We start from the raw sequence: 23015 nt of genomic DNA, 5'->3' as shown, positions 1-23015 counted from the left end.
ATTACATAATTCTGTGATGATACAAATGTAAAATCTTTTTCCCCCCTCCAGACTCCTTATTTATTTATTTTAAAAAATTTATTCATTAATATTATTTTTTTACATTCCAAGATGTTGCAAAGCAGTTGTGGGGGAGGGGGAGAAGGGAAGGGAAAGGGAAATAGCATGGGAGGAGGAGGAAGAGGGGTGTGGTTGAGTCCTGTGCCACTTCCCTTATTCAGGCAGGGGAGACCAGGTGTCTTCCAGTGGTGACTCGGTTGTTGCTGGGCTGGATGCAGGTGTCAGGAGGTGTGTGGCTGAAGCCCTTGGGCCCCCTACTGCCCCAGTTTGGGAGCACAGGGCGCTTTCTGCAGGAGCTCGGTGCAAATGTAAAATCTAATGTCGGTTATGACACAAATGTAAAATACCCAATGCTGAGAAAGCAGACAACATGTAAATACTATTTTGTGATTTTAGAGTACAGTTATCTGTTTTAAAGATAAATACAGATGAATCTTATTTACTGAGGTAATGTCAGTTTTGAGGGAGTGATGTGGTGTTTGTGCATGTGTGTGTGTGTGCGTGCGTGCTGCTTTTTAACTTTTAAGGTTGCTGTGTCCAGTTCAGATATTGCCCAAGTTGCTGTTCCTGCCACCTCCTGCATGCATACGCTGTTGGTGTCTCTTGCAAGCGTGCGTGCTGCTTTTTAACTTTTAAGGTTGCTGTGTCCAGTTCAGAAATTGCCCAAGTTGCTGTTCCTGCCACCTCCTGCATGCATACGCTGTTGGTGTCTCTTGCAAGTTCCCAGTGAAGGTGTTGGTCACCATTTGGCCTCCTGCGTGGCTCTTCCTTGTTCCACCTCCAGGTCCTGATACTGAGGCTTCCACTGTAGGGGTTTTGAGCTCCCTTGGCCCATATTCCTCCATCTGTCCCTTCCTTCTCTTTCTTCTGTTGCTTTTCATTTGTCCTCACATTGTTACTTTTCTTGAAAAAGGCTGCCTTTCATGGATGTAACCAGGCAGTTAAAACCCTTTCTAGTGTTGGTGAAAACCAGCTCACCACACTGCGCCACAAGCTCCTCGGGCACCTTTGGCTCATGACGGAGGCCTTGTGTCTGGAGGGTGCCAGATTGCATTTGCTGGGGCGCACAGCGTGGGCACCAGGCTCACCTGGGAGTCGGAGCTTCCACCTGCAGGCCACCCGTTCTCATAGCCACATCTCAGTCATGTGGCTGTCAGAAGCTTGTTCCCTAGAGATTCCTCAGGAGACGGGGGGCTCAGGAGAACAGTATTCCCAGAATTCTCACATGTCAATCATGGTGTCTGTTTGCTGCCTTTATAATTGGAAGTTAGTTTTTCTGGAAAAAAAATTCTTGGCTCAATTTTTCTCCCCTATGAGTATCTTGAATGTGTTACTCCATTTTGTTTGGGCACAGTTTTGCTGACAAAAAGCCTCATGTTTATCTCATTTTCTTTTCCTTATGAGTGATGTGCTTTTTATTTGCCCAGATGCACAAGGGATTTTTTTCTTTTTCTTTAAAGACCGATAATTTTCCTAGAATATGTCTTGATGTGGTCATTCGGGGTTGGTGTTCTCAGATATGCAGTGTATTCTTTTTTTTTTTTTTTTTTTTTTTTTTTGTCTTTTTGTCTTTTTCCGTGTCCGGCAACGGATCGCAACCCTCAGTGTTGCCCCCGTACTGGACCGGGGACCGGCAACGGGATCGCAACCCTTGGTGTTGCTCCCGCTCCTCGCTCAGCCAGTGAGCAGGAACCGGTCTGCATGTGGGATCCGAACCCTCCGGCGGGAGTGCCGCCGCGCTTCCCAAGCGGCGCACTATCCAGTGCGCCACCGGGCCGGCCCATTTTTTTTTTTTTAAAGATGACAGGTAAGGGGATCTTAACCCTTGATTTGGTGTTGTCAGCACCACCCTCACCCAGTGAGCAAACCGGCCATCCCTATATAGGATCTGAACCCGTGGCCTCGGTGTTATCAGCGCCGCACTCTCCCGAGTGAGCCACGGGCCGGCCCAGCAGTGTATTCTTTTAATATGTAGTCTTCTGTTGTTTTTTTAATTTCAGAAAGTCCTCCTGAGTTATTGTTGTTAGTATTGTTCCATTCTCCTGCTTTGGTTTTCTTCTTCAGGACCTCCTGTTTTCTTCAGGTTGAACGTCTCTGCTTATCTTCAGTATCTGTCCCCTTCCCTTGAATCCTTTTGTCTTTCTTCTCTTCTTTTTGATATGTAAAAATTTCCTGTCTTCCCACCTTCTGTTTCTCTGATGGCATTGTGAGTTCTTTCCCATTTTGGCTCATTCTGAAATAAGGTTTTTCCTTTTTTCTTTATAATTCCTTCCTGAGTTCTGTTATCTCATTTCTGAGTCCTCCTTATTCTGATTTATGGTGCTGTTTTCTGTCTTGTATTATTTTTTTAATTCTTTCAGGTCATTTTGAAACAGTAAGTTGCCATTTTCACCTGTTTTGTGGGCAGTCTTTCTGGTGTGTTCTCACTGTCCATACGGATGTTATTCTGCTCTTTAGACTGTTTTGTTGTTATAACTTTGTATGAGATTTGACCTCCATCCTTCTCTTGTTCACTTTTAAATGAAATTAGTTTTCTGGAACATGTTTAAGGTACTCATGAAACTCTTAGAAGGAGGAAGGTTCAGCACAGCTTTCCAAGCTCCATAGATATTTTCTTTTCTGATAAAAACATGTCAACTCCTGGATCTGAGATTTCCTCTCTGTCTCTTTTATCTGGACCTTCTCTTTCCTGCTTTGTTTTGTCCCTGTCCTGCTTAATCTTGATTTCCCTCCCAGCAGGTTTCCTCAGCATGGGGCCCCCTTGGTGGGGAGAGCCCTGGCTGGTCACTTCTGTGAGTTGCACCCGCTCTTGGACTGGACAGAATCCTTCCCTGGTCTGGCTGCTTTTCTTGGGTTGGCTTACTGTGCTTTCCAGGGAATACTTTCTGGCTCTTTTGGGTGTCCTTTTCTCTGGTCTCTCAGAGGCTACATAGCTTCCCATGCCTCCTGTGGTCCAGGGGCCATTATGCAGGTCTCACAGCTATCGGTGGTTATCCCACCCATTTGCATTTTGGTGTCTGTGGGGACGTAGTTTTTCTGCAAACATTGTCTGAGGGTTTTTTGTTTTGCTGTCTAGGTGCACCGCCTTCTCAGGGGGATGCAGGGAGATCCAAAACTGCCACTGCTGGGAATTTTCCCAGAACCCCCTTACCATGTGTGTGTTTTAAGAAATTTAATTTTACGGGAAAATCTACTTTTCTGTTATAAAAAGCTTTTTTATTTTTATTTATTATTTTTTTTAAAAGATGACCGGTAAGGGGATCTTAACCCTTGACTTGGTGTTGTCAGCACCACGCTCAGCCAGTGAGCTAACTGGCCATCCCTATATGGGATCCGAACCTGTGGCCTTGGTGTTATCATCACCACACTCTCCCGAGTGAGCCACAGGCCGGCCCATAAAAAGCTTTTTTAAATTACTAATCAACATAGTATATTTCAGAAGAATTATAGACACTATATAATCAGTAATTAGATAGATGATTTTGCCATGCAAATACAGTTAATGTTGACATTTTGATGATTCTTATCTGTTTTTCTCATTTTTTATTAGGGGATACTGTATTTGTCTCTAACTTCCTCTTTCTTGACAATCTCAGAGAGATAAAGTACAGGCTTTCAGTTTTGTGTCAGTGGCTCTAGGCCTACTCACACCTCTGTGCACACACCTCTCATTCCGCAGCCCTGCCCTCCCCGAGCCCTTGCTCCTCCTGCTACCGTGATGTAATGACTTCACCATAACCACTCCCAGAGCCTGGCCCATAGCAGCTAACCTAGATTTGTTGAATAGTGTGTGGTAATTTTTTTCTCCTTTTTTTATGCGAAAGAGAGAGAGTGGTGCTACAATCCCCTCATTTATGAACACAATCCCAACAAAAGAAACACCTCCCACCCTCATCCGCACCAACAAGTTCACCGAGGGATTTCAGAACATCGTGGATGCCTATGGAGTTGGCAGCTACAGAGAAGTGAATCCAGGTGGGAAGGCTCAGGTTGTAAATCCTTGCATTTCATATGTTGTTGCTACTTTTTCTTGGTATAAGGATGTAACAGATGTTTGGTAAAATAGGCTCATTGCTACTTTTTAATCATCTTATTAAGAATAAAGTTTTAAAAGTGACCTCACAATTCTATCTTGGTGCTTGTGGAGAAAGTCAAGATCATATTATATCATTGTGTTTGAATTAATTCAGATTTTCTGCGTTTGCTGTAAAGGAGAAGTCTCTTACCTTTTATTTTTCCTGCAGCTCTCTTCACCATCATCACTTTCCCATTTTTATTTGCTGTGATGTTTGGAGACTTTGGACATGGCTTTGTGATGTTCTTATTTGCCCTCTTGTTGGTGTTAAATGAAAATCATCCCAGACTAAAGCAGTCACAGGAGGTAAAAGTGTAACACTCGGTTCATTATGTCTGGTTGGGTAGTGTTAGTAGTGTTCATTCTCGGTGATAACTATGCTGTGTACGCGGATGGCAGGGACGTCTGCTACATTAGGTTGTTTTCTGCGAAACCGTGAGAGGAGAGGCTGGGAACGTGCCAAACCCATTTTTAGCACGGGAACGTGTTCTGCCAGCAGTCGTGTTTGACTATCACGCTCTCTTTCCACAGATCATGAGAATGTTTTTTAATGGTCGATACATCCTCTTGCTGATGGGGCTGTTCTCAGTATACACAGGCCTCATCTACAACGACTGCTTTTCAAAGTCAGTCAACCTTTTTGGCTCTGGGTGGAATGTCTCTGCCATGTATAGCTCCAGTCACGCTCCGCAGGAGCATAAGAAGATGGTACTTTGGAAGTAAGTGTGCTGTCACCACTTGACACTTGGGGTAGAAAAAGCATTTTTCCAAGATTCCTTCCTCCTCCTTGCAGTAAGCCTCTCACTTGTTTTGTTACAGCGACAGTGTCGTGAAGCACAGCAGGGTTTTGCAGTTGGATCCGAGTGTTCCTGGAGTGTTCCAAGGCCCTTATCCTCTTGGCATTGACCCTGTGAGTGCAGTTTTCCCACCATCATCTCCACTTGCTTGGGGGAAACCACTGAGTTTTAATGCCCCAATGTTGTCTAGAATCTATAGCACGGGTCACATGTCTGTACGTGCGAGGCGGGTGCTGTGGACGCCAGTGGCCCTTGGGCGTGCCTGGCCGCATGGACCCATAGGTGAGGCGGGGAGCTGTGGAGCTCTCAGCTTGGGAAGCCGATATCGCTGTCCCAACCTGAATCTACAGAGAGAAGGTGGGGCTGCATTCTGTCACATTTCTGACTTGTTTTACTCTAGTGAAAAATGACAGTTAGTAGCCATGCAATGTATGCTGTTAAATTTCTTCTTTGTGTATGTGAGTTGTTTTTTACCCTTGGCTTTGGAGGGAAGTAGTATGGAATTTTAGAGCTGAAAGGGAGCTTAAAGTTTTCATCGCGCTTATTAGGGTAGTTGTCCAAAATGAGGATAGTAGCCCCAGGGTGCGAGGACTCCCCTACTCCTATCCACCAAGGGGACTCAGCAGGCAGTCCCATGAGGCTGCAGTGGTGGGTCACAGATCACAGGATGTACCAGGGGGTGTTCCCCTAGGCCAGCAAGAGTCTTCCTGGGGAATTTCTCATTCTTTTTTTTTAACATAATCGATTGTACATATCTATGGGGTACAGCATTGAATATCCATACCAGGGTGCAATATGTGATGCTCAAATCAGGATAACTAGTATGTTTAACATTATACAATGTAACCACTTTTTGTGCCCCTTTACCAGTTTCCTGCTGACACCCCCCCCCCTTTCCCACCTCTGGTGGTCTCAGTTCTGTTCTCTCCTTTTGAAAGTTCAACTTGTTATTGTGATTGTTGTATCTTCCTTTCTTTTTTCAATTTATTTGAATTTCTTATTCTTAAAAGGAGAGCTTAGAAATGATCTTACATTGGTTTGGAGGGATATGGATATAATTATGTACAGTAATGAAAAAAAAAACTGAACAAGAAAGTCTAGCATTCCTTAATCTGAGCTCTCTGAGTACATAGTGTCTCTAAATATGTTCTGTTCATTCTTATCTCTAAACACAATTTGTATAATTTAATGTTATAGCATTATCTTAATACACTCGGTAACTTCAAAAAACTTTTACAATAATTTCCTTAAGATACAGCATTTTGGAGCCAAATTCACTACTAATTTGTAGCCTTCCTTTAAGGAAAGAAATGTTTCTCAGTAAAGGAACCAAGGAAGAAAGTTTGAGTGGGTTTTTCCTTGGAGGGGGGAGGAAGGAGAGATTGGGGCATGGTTTTGTGTTTTTTTTGGCTTTCATTTTCAAGATAGGCATTACATTCGTATGGTTCAAAAATATACCAATGCATGGTCCGGCCCGGTGGCGCACTGCTACAGTGCGCCGCTTGGGAGTGTGGTGGCGCTCCCGCCGAGGGTTTGGATCCCACATACAGACCGGTTCCCGCTCACTGGCTGAGTGAGGTGCGGGCGCAACACCGAGGGTTGCAATCCCGTTGCCGGTCCTGGTCCGGTACGGGCGCGACACTGAGGGTTGCGATCCATTGCTGGACACGAAAAAAGACAAAAAGGAAAAAAATAAATATATATATATACCAATGCATGTACTTTACATATACATATATGTACATATGTACACATATATGTCTGCAGTCTTCTAAAAAGCCTGTTAACCACCCAGCCTTATGGCGTTATTCTGTCAGTTCCCAGCCTGCTGCCTGCCCAGGAACCACTGCTGACAGTTTCTTCTATATCCTTCCAAAGTTTCTTTATGAATATACAAATAAACACAAATATATGTTCTTATTATCTCCCCTTTCTACCTAAAAGATAGTTCTGCACCCAGCTTTTTTTTAACGATTGTGGAAAGGCAGACTTCGATGTGGAGCCTCTGTTTGGGTTCTGTGCGTGTGGTTTTCCACCTGGCTTCTTGCTTGCTGTTCTCTCCCCGCATGTCCCTTTTATTCCTCCCCTCCCTGACATGTCCACTGTATTTAAAACAGTGAAGTTTCCTGGCTTTCCGTTCTTCTTCCCAGATCCCAGCCCTAAACACCACATTCTATAATCTTATTTTCCACCTAAAGAGAATGATTTTTTTCTGTGCAAATAGGCTCTGCTTCCCTTTTCCTAATCCCCCTGGAGAGGGGACTGTAGGAATTAATTTTCAAAGAGTAAGAGCAGTCAGCAAACAGGGACATGGAGTGGGGTCCTGGCTTGGGACCAGGGCCACCATAGGGAGTTCATGGGCCTGGGTCCCTCTCTCGTGCTGTGGCTTTGCTGTCACCTCCACTTGGCCACTCGCTGCACTTCCACTTTCTTTTTTTTTTTGTAGTTAAACTTTATTACCAAATATACACACGAGAGTGTATAAAGCACATATGTAAACATGTCTAACATGCGTATTTCTATGTCCCCCGCCCAGGGTAGGAGAGGGGCTGTATCCCAGGAGGGAACCTGTGTTCTCTGAACTTTGTGTTTCTCTGTCTGTGGCTTTTCTTTTGGTTACTTCCTAAGCACCTCCCCTAAAGCTGTATTGTTTCATTTGAACTTTATATCGATGGGATTGTTTTTTAACAGTCTGTGGCCCTGCTTTAAGAAAATCAATGGTTCTCAGATTGAAAGCATCAGGAGAAATGTCTGAATGTTTCCTTTTTAAATTTAGAGCTGCCTTTTGATTTAAGACAGAAACTTTCTCAAGTATCACCTCTTGAAGGAAGTTAAACATTTCTTTTTTCATTTTGTTCGATCTTTAGATTTGGAACTTGGCCACAAATCGCCTTACTTTTCTAAACTCTTTCAAAATGAAAATGTCTGTGATTTTAGGAATTATTCACATGACCTTTGGAGTCATTCTGGGAATATTTAACCACTTGTAAGTACAGATTTTTTTTTTAAAAGCAATGTTTATTAACCAAGTTTTGCATTTCTTTGCTTTTTTGATGATAGATTGTATTTATTGGGTAAAGGACAACCAATATGGTGTTGTAGTATACAATTCTGTTTTTATTATTTATTTAGTTATTTATTATTTTGATTATTTTTTGTGGTTTCAGCGATTCATTTGTTCAGCAAATTTTTTTTTGTTTGTTTGTTTAAAAATGACCGGTAAGTGGCTCTTAATCCTTGACTTGGTGTTGTCAGCACCACACTCTCCCAAGTGAGCCACGGGCCGGCCCTAGCAAATATTTTTTGAGCACATATTGTGTTGTAGTCACTAGGGATTCAGCAGTGAGGAGGACAGAAAAAAGTTTTTGCCCTCACAGAGCTTACATTCAAGTGGGGAAGTCATGCAACATATAAATTCATATTTATTTCCAGAAGTGATTTTTGTCATATTCCTTTTTTATTTTTACAAATGAGAAAACTTAAAAAAAATTTTTTTTTAAAGAATTTGTGTTCTGGCTTGAAAGAAAGGGATGTTTCTGGTAAAAGACCAAGGAAGAAAGTTTGAGTGGGGTTTGACCACAAAAATGTGAGTCATTTTTACTGTCCTCACATCTCTTTTCTTTGTGGATATATCTGAAACACTAGTATGAGTCATCATAAGACGAATGATATTTGACTGAAATAAGCTTCACAGCAGTCCCCCTCTTATCTGTGAGGGGTAGTATGTTCCAAGACCCCCAGTGAATGCTGAAACTGCAGATAGTACCAGACCCTATATGTGCTATGTTTTTTTTTCTATACATTCATACATATGATACAGTTTAATTTATAAATTAGGCCCAGTAAGAGATTAACAACAACAATAATAAAACAGAGCAATTGTGATGATATGTCAGCATCATTACTCTTGTGCCTTAGGGCCATTATTAAGTAAAATAAGAGTCCCTTGAACACAGGCACTGGGATACCACGACAGTCAGTGTGGTAACTGAGACGGCTACTAAGCGACTCACAGGCAGGTAGTGTGGAGACGGCGTGGAGATGCCGAACGTGGGATGATTCACACCTTGGGCAAGATGGAGTGAGGTTTCATCACGCTACTCAGAACAGTGTGCAATTTGAAACTTAGGAATTGTTTATTTCTGGAATTTTCTATTTAATATTTTCGAACCTGTGGTTAACCATGGGTACTTAAACTGGGGGTGGGGGTGGGGGTGGGGGTACTGTATTTTTTTAGTCACAAGAATTTCACATTAATTTTCTCTTTACTTTTTAACTTAGGCTAATCTTGTTCATGAGTTGATTGATTACTTTCTTTTTCTAGGCACTTCAGGAAGAAGTTCAATATTTATTTGGTTTCCATCCCAGAACTTCTCTTCATGCTCTGCATCTTTGGATACCTTATATTTATGATTGTTTATAAGTGGCTGGTTTTTTCAGCAGAATCCTCCAGAGTTGCTCCTAGCATTCTGATTGAATTTATCAACATGTTTTTATTCCCAGCTAGTGAGACAAATGGTCTTTACCGAGGGCAGGTAGGTAATATTCCACCCTCATGAACTTAGCAGCAGTTTTCCTGATAGCCTTTCCATTCTGACCAGTAGAATGAGGAAGGAGATTTCCACAGACCTAGGAAGTTTTCTTTATGTGTGTTGTCACCAGAAGGTGCTAGTCCTGCTCTGTACACTGTACTGGTGGCTGGAGGCTCTGGTCAGGCAATAGAACCCAGCTTGCTCCCTCTCAGTAGCTGTCAAAACTGTGGGAAGAAAATGCAGAAGGCTGCCCCGGCCCCCCATTTAGAAAGGGCACCTGGACCACAGCACCCAGGCCCTCTCAAAAAAATGACTTTTCTATAATTGTGCATTTGTGTGACATCCGAATGTGGGCTCTGAGGGCTGACCACCCTGTTGGGAAGCCCAGCTCTGCCACTTCCTCAAGATGGAACTTTAAACAGATTCTTTAACTTCTCTGTGCCTCAGTTTCCTCCTCTGTAAAATGGGATTAAAAACAGTGTAGAGCTGTTATGTCCAAAGTGCTTAAAAAAGTGCTTGGCACATACCAAATACTCAGTAAACATTAACTTTTACTGTCGCGTTTATTTTACGTAGAGGGTCTTTCTGCCGGGTTAGGTGCTGCAGTATCTGCCCGAGGCGAAATGGGGAAGATGCTGCGCACCCTGTTGTGTGCCATCGGGGAGGGTGGATGGGGACACCTCTAAATTGTTAGTGTGGGAACCTGTGTTTCTCCTGAGCCTTGTTTTTGTTTTTAATCTTGTTGATTCTGTGAAACGAGCATTTGGTTTTGTTTTTCACATTCCATTGACTACTAGAAAGTTTTAAGTCAGACTTGAAGTTCAACTTACAGAACTTTGGGCTTCGTTTATGAGACGTGTGTGTGTGTTCTTTTTGAATTATTCAAGTTTCTACTTTTATTTATATTTCTCCCATTCGTGATTTTTAAGAATTGTATTTCATCATTATTTTATTGAAACTTTGTAGAATAATATAGATGCAAATAAGTACAAAGGAGTTCAGTGGGGCATAGGTGCTGTGGTCAGAAAGATCAGTAAAGGGAACTACCTTTATTTAGCACCTACTATATACCTGAAAGTGCACTTTCCTTGATTATTCTTTCTTAATTCTCACAGCCCCACAAGGTAGGGGGTGGTGTCCCATTTTACTGATGATGACCGGTGGCTTGGTAGCTCAGGGCAGGCCTGGCCACTCTGCAGCCAGTAGGGCTGGGATTTTAACCCACGTCTGCCTGACTCCACAGCCCAGCACTTCTGATGTGGCTCTGCCTGTGGCCTCACTTTTCTTGGCACTTTAAGGACTGAATTGTGTTGATGGTGCATAGACGGTACAACCCCGAGTAGCGCATGTGACTCTGGGAACTCTTGTTATCATGGGGATCAGCCTTAGAGAGTGATCAGCACAGGGCAGTGCAGTGTCTGGTCCAGATCCTTTAAAGCTATACAAGCTGCTCTGTCAGCAGGAGTGTGTTTTGCCCTTGAATTAGTTTTAAGTAAACGCAAATCTCCTGACTTTCTAAGGAAGTATTTTTGGTTTTGTTCTGAATGCTATTTCAGTGTTTTTTGTGTGTAGAAGTAAACTACTTACTACATGCTCACATTTCTTCAGTAGTCTTTATAATAATAAAAAAAACAGAACCAAGAATATAAAAAAAAGTATTGTACTTGGTTTTCCATTTTTCTACTTATAGTGTTTTCAGAAAATGATTAGCTAGAGTTTGACTCTATTTAGAATTTTCCTAAAATTTCTTTACTGATCCAAAACAAGATAATATTTTACCATGATATTATTAATGTTATTTATTAGTTACAGAATTCAGTTGTGAGTTTGGGAAAAAGATCCATTGGCAAATATGACTTGGCTTACATTTATTTAATGTTCCTTGCATAGAGACATTCTATTTGATCTTTACTAATTTAATTCTGTGCTAATGACACTGTTGGCACACGTTTGCATTTTTAATCGATTTTATCTCTTTCTGCACTAACAGGAGCATGTCCAGAGAGTGTTGCTAGTTGTCACAGCTTTGTCTGTCCCCATCCTCTTCTTGGGAAAACCACTCTTTTTGCTGTGGCTGCACAATGGGCGCAGTTGCTTTGGAGTAAGCCGGGTAAGTGTGAGGTTGGATGCATGTTTGTGAATTGTGAGCAAAGTCTACTTTTAGTTCTATAAGGATTGGTGTAGAAAACACCTTTCAGAGGGTCCCAGTCTCTTGATTTAAAAGCCACAGCTTGCTGTATTTAGAACGCTGATGTTGCCTGTTCTATGGAGGCTGATAGAAGAGTCTGCCGTGTCCTGGGCTTGTGGAAACAGGACCTGCTGTGTGAACAAGCCTATTAGGAGTCACTCCTTCAGCACAACTTGTCATAATTAAAAAGCTTCTTTCCATATTCTTACTTCTTAATTTTTTTCTTTAAAGAGTTTTTTACTGAAATAATGTAACTGAATTATAGAAAATTTAGAAAATAGTGTCCTTAAGTTCCACCACCCAGTTATAACCAGTTACTATATTGTTGAATTTCTTTCTGGACTGTTCTCCTATATGTCTTGTTTTTCATCCTCTTTCTTTTTTTTAATTGTGGTAAAACATATATAATATAGAATTTACCATTTTAACCATTTTTAAGTGTACAGTTCAGTGGCATCAACTGCATTCACATGATTGTGTAACCATCACCACCATCCATCTCCAAGACTTTTTCATCTTGCAAAACTGAGGCTCTGTCCCCATTAGACAACAACTCCCCACTCCCTCCTCCTTCAGCCCCTGGCAGCCACCAATTCTATTGTATGTCTCTGTGAACTTGACTGCCCTAGGGACCTCATATACGTGGAATCATACAGTATTTGCCCTTTTATGTCTGGCTTCTTTCACTTAGCATGATGTCTTTAAGGGTCCATCCATGCTGTAGCATGTGTCGAAACTTCTTTCCTTTTTAAGGCTGGATAATATTCCTTGAATGGATGGACCACATTCTGTTTATCCATTCATCAGCTGATGGACACCTGCATTGTTTCCACCTTTTGGCTATTGTGGATAATGCTGCCATGAACATGGGTGTATAAATATTTCTTCAAATCCCTGTTTTCAGTTCTTTTGGGTATAAACCCAGAAGTGGAATTACTTGGTCATATGGTAATTCAATGTTTAGTTTTTTGAGGAACCACCAGACTGTTTTCCATAGCATCTGCACCATTTTATATTCCCACCAGCAATGCACAAGGGTTCCAATTTCTCCACATTCTTGCCAGTACTTGCTTTTTTCTGCTTTTTTTATAATAGCCATCCTAATGAAGTACTCATGTTCTTTTAAGAACATTTTTATTCCCAAAGAGCTGAATTGTTAAGAGAAACAAAAGGGCTGTATAACTTTGGTTTGTCACGCCTTGTGATTTTGAAGGCACTGACTGTCTCTCTTGGCTGTTAAGAGTGGCTACACACTTGTCAGGAAAGACAGTGAGGAAGAGGTTTCTTTGCTGGGAAGCCAAGATATAGAAGAGGGAAATAACCAGATGGAAGATGGATGCAGAGAAGTGACATGTGAAGAGGTAATCTTTCCAGTTGCTCTTGATAAACTTAGATAAGTCACCAAGCTTTCATAGAGATAACCATTGTGATAAAAATGATAGTAATTAGGGGGCTGCCCAGTTAGCTCAGTTGGTTAGCACGCAGTGCTATAATAGCAAGGCCAAGGATTTGGATCTCTGTACTGGACCCCCCCCCAAAAAAAAAGATAATAATCAATAACCTAAAAAACCCCCCCAAAATAATGGTTACTCAAAGCTTGCCAATTGCTGTTTTGGCCATACAGTTGGTATCATAATACAAGAGTTTGGCTTATTATTTTGTTGTTTCACTTTGACACTGGGACTTAACAGTGTTAATATTATAAGTTATGATTGAAGTGACTTATGGTGCCATTGAGATTGCTTTCAAGTGATTCCTGTATCAGCCAGAACTTTTCTATAGTTTTAGGAAATAGAGACCCCATTCACACGAATTTCAAAGGGAAATCTACTGGCTCATGACAGGACAGAAGTTGAGTTGATTTCAGGAAGATGATTACATTTTTTGGATCTCCAATTCCAAGAGCCCTTGGTTGTTTTTTTTTCTTTGTGAGTTTGCTTTATATTCTGAAACTAGTTGGCCCCATTATGATGGAACCATGGCTGCAGGTAGTCCTGGACTTATTTTTTTCAGTCTTGGAATCAGAGAGGAAAGTGCTCTTACGCACCAGCTGCTGTTAGGAAGAATGCCAAGGATGTACTGTGATTGGCCTGGCTAGGGTCACTTGCCATCCCTGGACGAGTCTGCTGGGGCTGCCATAACAAAATAGCACAGACTGGATGCCTTAAACAACAGAAACTTGTTTCTCACAGTTCTGGAAGCTGGAAGTCCAAGATCAAAATGTCGGCAGGGTTGGTTTCTCCTGAGGCCTCTGTCCTTGGCTGCAGATGGCCGTCTTCTGGCTGTGTCCTCACATAGCCTTTCCTCTGTGCATCACGTTCCTGGTGTGTCTCTTCCTGTTCCTATAAGAACACTAGTCATATTGGATTAGGGCCCCACCCTTATGGCCTCATTTAATCTCGGTTACCTCTTTAAAGGCCCTATCTCCAAATATAGTCATGTTGGGATTAGGGCTTCAACATAAAAATTTCGGAAGAACACAGTTCAGTCCACAACTGCTTTGACTAGCGGTATAAGGTTGGACAGGGGAAGAAAGAGTTCCCCCAAGGAAGGGAGGCGCATCCTGGGCAGACAGAATTGAGCATGTCCATGACTCTGGCTGCCTTATTTCTTTGGAAACTTTATTTGGCCATTTAGTAAGGACTAAACAAAATTTCTTATAATCAATATTTTGTAATTATCATGTAATTCAGTATTTTAATTTTAATTTGGGATGATTAATAATTAACTTCACAGGAGCATAGGAAAACAGAAAGCAGAGCTGGAAAGAACGTTAGAGTCATCTCGCCCAGTGTTTTGCAGCCCTTTCACTACCAGGACCCCTTTTATAATTTCCCCTCTCCAGCTTTCTATTTAGAATGCTCTTACCTCTTAAACCCCTACTTTCAATAATAGTCTTCTAGTCTTATGGTTGGAGAATGTCCACTTTATCATTAGATGTTTTGTAATGACTGACTAGCTCAGGGGTGTCATTGGGCTGGCGAAGGTGTGGCAGTTGTGGCAATCACATCTCTCTAGTCCAGCCCCCTCAGTTTACATAGGGGGAACTGAGGCTGAGGTAGAAGGGGAGTGATGAGGGTGGGAAGTTGGGCGGGTGAGCTCTGTGATCATCGAGCTGGTTGGGGCGGAGCTGTGAGCAGAATGCACCTCACACCATGGTGTGTTCTCACCAGCATTCCAGAAGGCAGTTCGTTTGTTGTACCCCAGGAAGTGGAACAAACTTAACTTGTGGAAGTGTTCATGTGATATGACGAATCTAACACACTTGTGTAATCTCTCTCAGTTTAATTTTGGAGAAATATTAATGACCCAAGTAATTCACTCCATTGAGTACTGTCTTGGATGCATCTCCAACACCGCTTCATACCTGAGGCTCTGGGCGCTCAGTCTGGCTCATGCACGTAAGTTTTGGCTTAGACTTGCAGTTCCCCGACTCTGTGCTGAGACACCCTGTGGCACCATGGTGAACTCACAGGAGGCACTGTGGGATGTTCTCTATTTGAGGGCAGCAAAGCACTGTCTTTCAATTCCTGTGTGATTAGTGCTATTAAGTTGTTTGGACTTAACTACTTCATGCATGTTTCTCTTGGCTGTTTCTTTTGGCCGAAGGGTGCTGTGAAAAGACAACTGAGAACTGAGAAGGCTGGAGAACCTCTGGCATAGACACTGTCACTCTCTGCTGCCACCGCTATGTTTTTGTTGTTACTGTTATTTTATTCAGATCTGCCTTATGAAGTATCAGTGTTTATTTCTTTCAAGCAAGTCCTAAAACAGTGCTGCTTAATAGTTTTGATTATAGGTGGTCCTCCCTTCACATGGTTCCTATGATGCACAAAAGATTGAATAACACTCATCCCCCAAAAACATGGTTCAAATTTCAGGTACCACAGTATACAGTCGACCCTCTGTATCTGTGGGTTTTGCGTCCATGGATTCAACCAACCTCGGATCGAAAATATTCAGGGAAAAAAGTCTGCTCTGTATTGAACATGTATAGGCTTTTTTTCTTGTCATTATTCCCTAAGCAAAACGAAGGTCCTTCAGAAAGTTTGTGGAAAAGTAAAATTAAAAAATAATATGAATCTTTTCATGAACTTTTTGAACTACCCGTGTACAGTATAACAACTATTTACATAGCATTTACATTGTATTAGATGTTATAAGTACTGTAATCTAGAGATGATTTAAAGTATGCGGGAGGATGTGTGTAGGTTATGTGCAAATACTACATCATTTTTTATCAGAGACTTGAGCATCTGCAGATTTGGGTGTCTGCGGGAGGTCCTGGAACTGATCCCCCATGGACACCAAAGGACAGACGTGTGTAAAGTACACACTCACTGCTTGCTCTTTAGTCCATGAATCCTGTAAATAACACACTTGAGTTTCATGGTCAGTGGTCGGTCACATCATACCTTTCAGAGTCTGTTGGACTGGGCACTGTGCATCTGTGGTTCCGTTTGTGCACAGAAAGCAAAGTGTGTAGTTTGTGTTTCCTCCTTGCTGGCCAGTGGCAAACCCCTGGGATGTTTTACAAAAATGCATAATCAAAAGAAAGAATTGGCCAACAAAGATGAAAGCGCAGCAAAGAAACAAAAAGTGATAATGCTCGAAGTGAAATTTGAATGGGGTGTGAATGGAGTTAAAAAAAAACAGCTGACCGCAGAAATGCTGACCCTGCTGCCATTCAGGAGACTCTGTATTTGCACCCAGAGGAATTTGGTGCAGTGAGCTTAGGGACATGATGAGGAGGACAGTGGCTGTGTGAAGAAGATGCAGATGTGACAGAAGATGCGATGCTTGGAGGTATTTCAGGACATTGAAGGTGCGAAAGATATAATGTTGAAAGAGGATCCAAACTTAGAGAAGAATATGACAGTTTGGCAAGTATCAGAGAAGATGCTTGCTCTGTGTCAAGTCACCAAACTTGCCAAGTTATGCAATGAGAAGGTGACAGGCACTCTTCAAACTACCCCTGATAAATTGTTTTTTAAACAGAGAAAGCACTTTAATACTCAGTGCTTCTAATGTTTTCAAAATAGATTTACTGTTTTTTCCATTTCCCTGTACATTAATTATCCACAGTAAGATAGTTTTGAATGTTTTGAGAAGAATTTTTAAAGGTCACAGAATAATTGTAATTTTTCCCATTGATTAATAGGGGTGCTTTAGATAGTTTTAATTGCATGGTCATTTCTACACTTCTGCACTACTGTACAAAACAAGGGCTGTTTGTACTTGTGAAAACCGCCAGATAAGAGCGTTTTTTTTTTAAACGGATATTTTTATAAGCATAGCCAAAGGTCTAGAATTTGTGGCTGGAGGGATAAGAGCGTTTTTTTTTTTTAAACGGATATTTTTATAAGCATAGCCAAAGGTCTAGAATTTGTGGCTGGAGGGGACCCTGTGGTCCATCATCTCCATTTTGCATAGAAAGAGACTGAAGCCCCTTAAAGGTCATTGTTTACTCAGGTCAGTTAGTCTGTTGGTGTCAGGGCTGGGACTGGAAGTCTGGCTTCCCCTGCCTGGTCCAGTGCTGCTTTGGGAAGGAGCCAACCTGACCCCAGTCTGAGGCAAGATCTCCCTTTGGGAGGAGGGCCTCTGATTTTTCTGGAATGCTGTCTTTCCCAGTGTTTGAGATGATCAAGGAACTTAACCCATGACTTCCCTCTGCCAGCCCTCGGATTGGTTTCTTTTTCTCCAGAAACATGTGTGTATTTTGCAGACTGCCACATACAGAAACATTATTTTGCAGAAATAGGTGTTGCTAAGAAGTTTTACTATAGGAAAGTTTACTTTTTTAAGTGATAGAGTGTTAAAGGAGGTCACTGTGTGTACCAAAAGAGCTTAGCGGACCCTAGGGCTGGGTTATGGTTTGTTGTCATGTAGTGGGGTGGGTGGGCAGGTGTTTCCCCTTTAAAGTACCCAGCATATTATTTAGGGTGAAGACTTTGGGGGGATCCAACAGGACATAGAGACTGATGCAGCGAGACCCTGGGGGGTCTTGTGCTTTGTCACAACTAAAGCCATCTAGTTTTAAAGGAGTTTTAAATGGACCAGAACAGTGCATATGCCCAGAACATGGCAAGCCGGGAGCCCCAGCTGACCCTGCATCCCTCAGATGACGCATCGTGACCCGTGGGTGCCCTGGGGCTTCAGCGCAGGGTCCACACCACACGGCCTGGGCTGCACCGGCCATGACCTCCCACTGTGGGCAGCATGACATAAGGGCATCACTTTTCTTGGTGGCCTTTTACTTCTTTGAGAGATCTGATGTAAATTTTTTGTATATTTCATATTTGACTCACCAGATTTTTTTTCATTTAATAAAAATCCTTTTGTAAAAAAACAAAACCCAAAAAACTTGTACACGAGAAGCAGTTTATATATATAATATAAGCATGTATTTTTTTTATGGGATGACAATTCAGAGTTGTCAGAGGGAAACCCACGCCAACTAGCTCACTGAAGTGACTCATTGAACATAAACAAAAGTGAACTCCGCAAAATGAATTCCTTTTCAGAGTTATCCGATGTCCTGTGGGCCATGTTGATGCGAGTGGGCCTTCGTGTGGACAGGACGTACGGGGTCTTGCTGCTGCTCCCGGTTATTGCGCTTTTTGCGGTTCTGACAGTTTTCATCCTTTTGATCATGGAAGGGCTTTCTGCGTTTCTTCATGCCATACGGCTCCATTGGTGAGTTTGAAATTAGCCTTGGAGCTGTTATTTTAAAAAATATAACCCTCCAAAATGTATGTAAATCCCACAAAAATCTAATGCTTACTTTCGGCTAGTTTTTCCCTTTTTAACATTGGGATCTGTATTCAAATCCTCTGAGTTAAAATTGTATTTTGGTTCTGACCTGTTATCGCTGACAGGTGAAAGCAGGTTGTGTGCTTGCAGGATAATTATGTATGTTTCATATTTTAATTCACTTTGGATTATAAAATACTTCTGACATATTTTGTCATGTTTTATAGTATATATTAGATTACTTCTCTGAGCATCCAGTTACCTAAGTGGAGAGAAGAGAGGTTCTTAGTACTTGTGCATGTTCCTTCTCTATGTCTGGGAGTCTGAGATGTGGCATGCTGTGTTAACGTTTCTGTTGCACATTGGGAAAACCCACACGGGGTCGGGGTGGGATTTTATCTAAGTCAAAATATTTGTGCCAAAAGCATGTATGGAATGAAGCAATTTCAGCCCAGTAGCTTTTTTTTTGAACTTATAAGTGTTGTTTTAAGAAACGTAGGAATGTTATCTCCCAACCTTCCATTAATATGTGGATTTTTTTTTTTTAGGGTAGAGTTTCAGAACAAATTCTACGTTGGTGCAGGCACCAAATTTGTTCCTTTTTCATTCCGTCTACTTTCATCAAAAGTTTTAAGAAACGTGTAGGAATGTTATCTCCCAACCTTCCATTAATATGTGGATTTTTTTTTTTTAGGGTAGAATTTCAGAACAAATTCTACGTTGGTGCAGGCACCAAATTTGTTCCTTTTTCATTCCGTCTACTTTCATCAAAGTTCAATAATGACAACAGTGTGGCATGATCATGTTGCTGTAACCAACAAGCTTTCAGATATATGGAGAATTATCATTGTTTTAAGAAACGTAGGAATGTTATCTCCCAACCTTCCATTAATATGTGGATTTTTTTTTTTTAGGGTAGAGTTTCAGAACAAATTCTACGTTGGTGCAGGCACCAAATTTGTTCCTTTTTCATTCCGTCTACTTTCATCAAAGTTCAATAATGACGACAGTGTGGCATGATCATGTTGCTGTAACCAACAAGCTTTCAGATATATGGAGAATTATCATGTTATAGAATTTCACTTGTGTCAGATTTATGATAGGAAAAATTCTGTCTTTATCGATTGCCTTATGATATAGCCAAATAATTTTGTAAGATATACCTCTTCCTCATATATTAAATATTTTGTAAAGTTTGCCAATTTCAGATATATAAAGTTCTTTTGGTTTTTATGATGAGCAAATATAAGTTAATGCCAAATGTTAAAGTTTTTTTTAAAATATAGGATTGGGGGAGAGAAGCTAATTTTTGAATGGCTAATTGAAAATGGTCTTAGATATTTGATTTCTTTCACCTTATTTGAAAAACAAGGAATTCATCTTTAATCTGAAATTGTCAGATAATATTTTCCAACAGCTGAAGTTAAGCATAGTTTTATAAAAAATGTAGTGACGATAATCAAAAGATTCACATTTATTCTGTTTGATTAAAAATATGCAAACATTTTTTAAGGTATGCTATCTAGAATTACAAGTAGAGGATTGTTTTTACAGTTTTGTCTTGTTTTAATAATGGGGGAAAATGGGATAAAATAACATACAAAAGGTTATCCCACTTATATATTTTTTTAAAGACTCTAATGCTGTTATCCTTACATAAAACCCATTATGGTAATTGTTTGGAAAGATACTGTATACTGAGCCTTAAAACCCAGTGTGACTGTGGAAGCTGTAATATGCATCTGATTTGAACTTAATGACCATCTTGGCTGTTGTTCCTGAACCAAAAGGGTTTATACTGACTGTAGGAAGTGTAAAAAGTAGTATTTTGTATATTTTAATAACAAAATTTAAATTAAGATATTTTACTGTGAAGAGGTTGTACTTATCCTTGAGAACAGTATAATTTTTTACTTTCGGTCTAATCCTAAATAATGGTCTGATAAAAGTATTTAGAGTTAATTTAAACTTCCAAACACTGTTTAGATCAGTTGAAAACTAATTCTTACTAAGCCGTTAATTTATCATCTTTAGTTTAAATTCATCTATTGACATTTGGTTTTATATGAATTTGAGTCCTCTTGAACATTTCGATCTATTCCATATTGTCAGTTATGGTCATTTTTCATATTTTACTTTAATTGATTTTAGATTATTATTTTCAAAAAGAAATCTGAAGTATTTTCACTTTTTAAAAATTTTGAGTAAAACACCTCAAAAGGCTTTTTTGTCACCATATTCCTTTACCCTGTTTAGTGGTAGCGGTTTGGCACTTTCATTACAAGCTGAGATTATGGTAGCACTGAATTTAAGCGTATCTTTTCCGGTAATTTCAAAGCCTGTTTGCTGAGAGGCATGAACTGATATATGAAATAGTTGTGACTCTAAAATTAAACCTTTTTAATTATAGCAGATTCTGTGCTGCTACTTGATGATATGTTACCTAAAGGCAGTTTGGATTTACTGCTTTTTGTCCCTCATAGTAAATTGTCAAAAATAAAACAATGCTGATGAAATTCTTGAAAATGATTCTGCTCTCAAAGTTAAGTTTTCCCAAAAAGGTGTAAGTTGGGCACTTCTGTTGGGTGAATATGAAATCCAGGTGATGCTATTTAGGTTTCAAACTTGCTCCTCACTTATAGCTGATGTCCCCCACAAGCTGTCACTTTTGTTACCTTACTCCAAGGATCTGTCATAAAAATAATGGTAACTAGTTCATTCCTAGCAAACCCAAGATTTCAGTCACTATTAACTGATTAGTAAGTGAGGGACATATAGTATCTGCTGTAATTTTTTTACTGCTCCCACTGGTAATTGTCATGGCAGCCACTTTTTAATTCTAATTAACATCTCTTATCAGGGTAGAGAACAGAGAGTCAAGAGTAATTTTTCAGTTGAAATCTATGTAGTAGTTATATAAAATGTAATTATATAAAAAACCTAATAATCCTAACTTTTGTGAAAGAACTCTCTGGAAATCTAGTTTGATATGGTATTTTTTAGACACAAGGGGAAATTTTATTTCTTTATAAAGTGATTGGTTCCAGTGTCATGTTACTACAATGGCTGCTCTGTTTTGTTTCGCGCTTAAGCTATTTGCCAAGACCTATTATGTATACAATTTTTCAGACATACTGCATTCCCTTGATAGCAAATATCCAGAGGAAAGATGGTCAATTGTCTGGATGATGCTAAAAAATCTGTTTATTTTCGTAAAGATAAATGTCATGATGGGCACATTTTTCGTTTTCATTCTGATGTCTACTGCCATGTGTTAATGGAGTCCTAAAATAAAACCCAAGGGTTTTCTTCATTAAAGTAGAATTTGATTTCATCCTGCAAGGGTGGAGATGGCACTTGGGGTGCTAGTCACAGTCAGCTAAGGAGTGCAAAGAGTGTTCCATGGCGGATAGGACTTTGAGGACTCACCTTACTCTGTTGTTGTTTCTGGAATGGGTGTTTTATAACATTCTGGTCTCAACATTCAACCTGCAGTAGTTTAATAAGGCACAGAATATCTATAGCACTGTTAACTTATGATGGTTATGAATTAAATATTCAGACATTTTAGAGCCTGATTCTTTTGGGAAAATAAGGTTTCTGGAATGGGTGTTTTATAACATTCTGGTCTCAACATTCAACCTGCAGTAGTTTAATAAGGCACAGAATATCTATAGCACTGTTAATTTATGATGGTTATGAATTAAATATTCAGACATTTTAGAGCCTGATTCTTTTGGGAAAATAAGGACAAAAACTAACTTCTACAACTATTCTGCAGTCTGCATTTAAAAACAAATTTCTCTGTTAAAATTTTAAAGCAGGGTTTGTTTGCATGCCGTATGGGATATCTCCAGGAAGGTTATTAAGAAATCTTAATTCAAGATGATGGAAATAAGGCACTTTGGAGTAATAGTTTTGTGACAGGCCATTGATGCTGAGCTTTGGTTTAGAATTATAAGAAATACTTACAACGTTCCACTTGTTCCTTGATGGGAAAATCCAACAAGAAGGCTAGGTTCTTAGGGTCAGCCTAGTAATCTAGGGGCTCAGCTCCCTGTGGGGGGAAATGACAGTGAACAAGTTAGCATTTTGCTCCATAAATGCATGAAAGGACAAATTTGCATCTTCCTATCAGTATTGAACTTCCTTTTGTTAAAGACAAATAAATATATCTATATTTTTAAAACGTGGGTGTTTGTTTTATTATGCTCTGGCTCTGCTAGTAAGCCAAAGAACTCCCTTCCTCCTTCCCTGATCCCATACCCCAGAAGGAACGTGTACCCATCCTGAACCGCTGATGCCCTTTGATCGTGGGGACTTCAGTCCTTCTGCCTAGCCTCTGACTCTGCCTCTTCCACCTCTCAGACCCCGTGACCTTGTCTTGCCACCTCTTTTGCCTCAGCCTCCGTATCTGCAAAGTGGGCCTGCAGCTCGCAGACAGGTCTCGGGGAAATTACGGGGGGGCCACGCTTACAGAAGTCGGCGACACGGGGACAGTTATCTGCCCAGGCGGCCAGCTCCTGGCCGTGCGCGTCTCCGCGCCTGCGGCGCTTGCGCGCTGCCGCCCCGCTCGGGCCCGCGGCCCCGGATGAAGCACCGGCGTCCTG

General features: G+C 40.8%; 1 protein-coding gene across 1 annotated transcript in view; it reads left to right on the top strand.

The window, feature by feature from the left end:
• Window positions 1–22594, top strand: part of ATP6V0A2 (ATPase, H+ transporting, lysosomal V0 subunit a2) — a 44438-nt gene extending 21844 nt beyond the window's left edge. The window contains exons 10-21 of the mRNA XM_008591339.1: window positions 3885–4035; window positions 4305–4441; window positions 4667–4854; window positions 4955–5045; window positions 7800–7918; window positions 9257–9467; window positions 11455–11574; window positions 12894–13013; window positions 14936–15053; window positions 18177–18348; window positions 19320–22001; window positions 22155–22594. Coding sequence (XP_008589561.1) covers window positions 3885–4035; window positions 4305–4441; window positions 4667–4854; window positions 4955–5045; window positions 7800–7918; window positions 9257–9467; window positions 11455–11574; window positions 12894–13013; window positions 14936–15053; window positions 18177–18348; window positions 19320–19425 — 1533 coding nt within the window. The 3' untranslated portion in view covers window positions 19426–22001; window positions 22155–22594. The remainder of the gene's footprint in view (window positions 1–3884; window positions 4036–4304; window positions 4442–4666; window positions 4855–4954; window positions 5046–7799; window positions 7919–9256; window positions 9468–11454; window positions 11575–12893; window positions 13014–14935; window positions 15054–18176; window positions 18349–19319; window positions 22002–22154) is intronic.
• The last annotated feature ends 421 nt before the right edge of the window (window positions 22595–23015 follow it).

The sequence above is a fragment of the Galeopterus variegatus genome, unplaced genomic scaffold (assembly GCF_000696425.1).
Source record: "Galeopterus variegatus unplaced genomic scaffold, G_variegatus-3.0.2 Scaffold147, whole genome shotgun sequence".
Classification (NCBI taxonomy): domain Eukaryota; kingdom Metazoa; phylum Chordata; class Mammalia; order Dermoptera; family Cynocephalidae; genus Galeopterus; species Galeopterus variegatus.
Note: the sequence above shows the minus strand (reverse complement) of the source record. Positions and strands in the feature narration are given on the sequence as shown.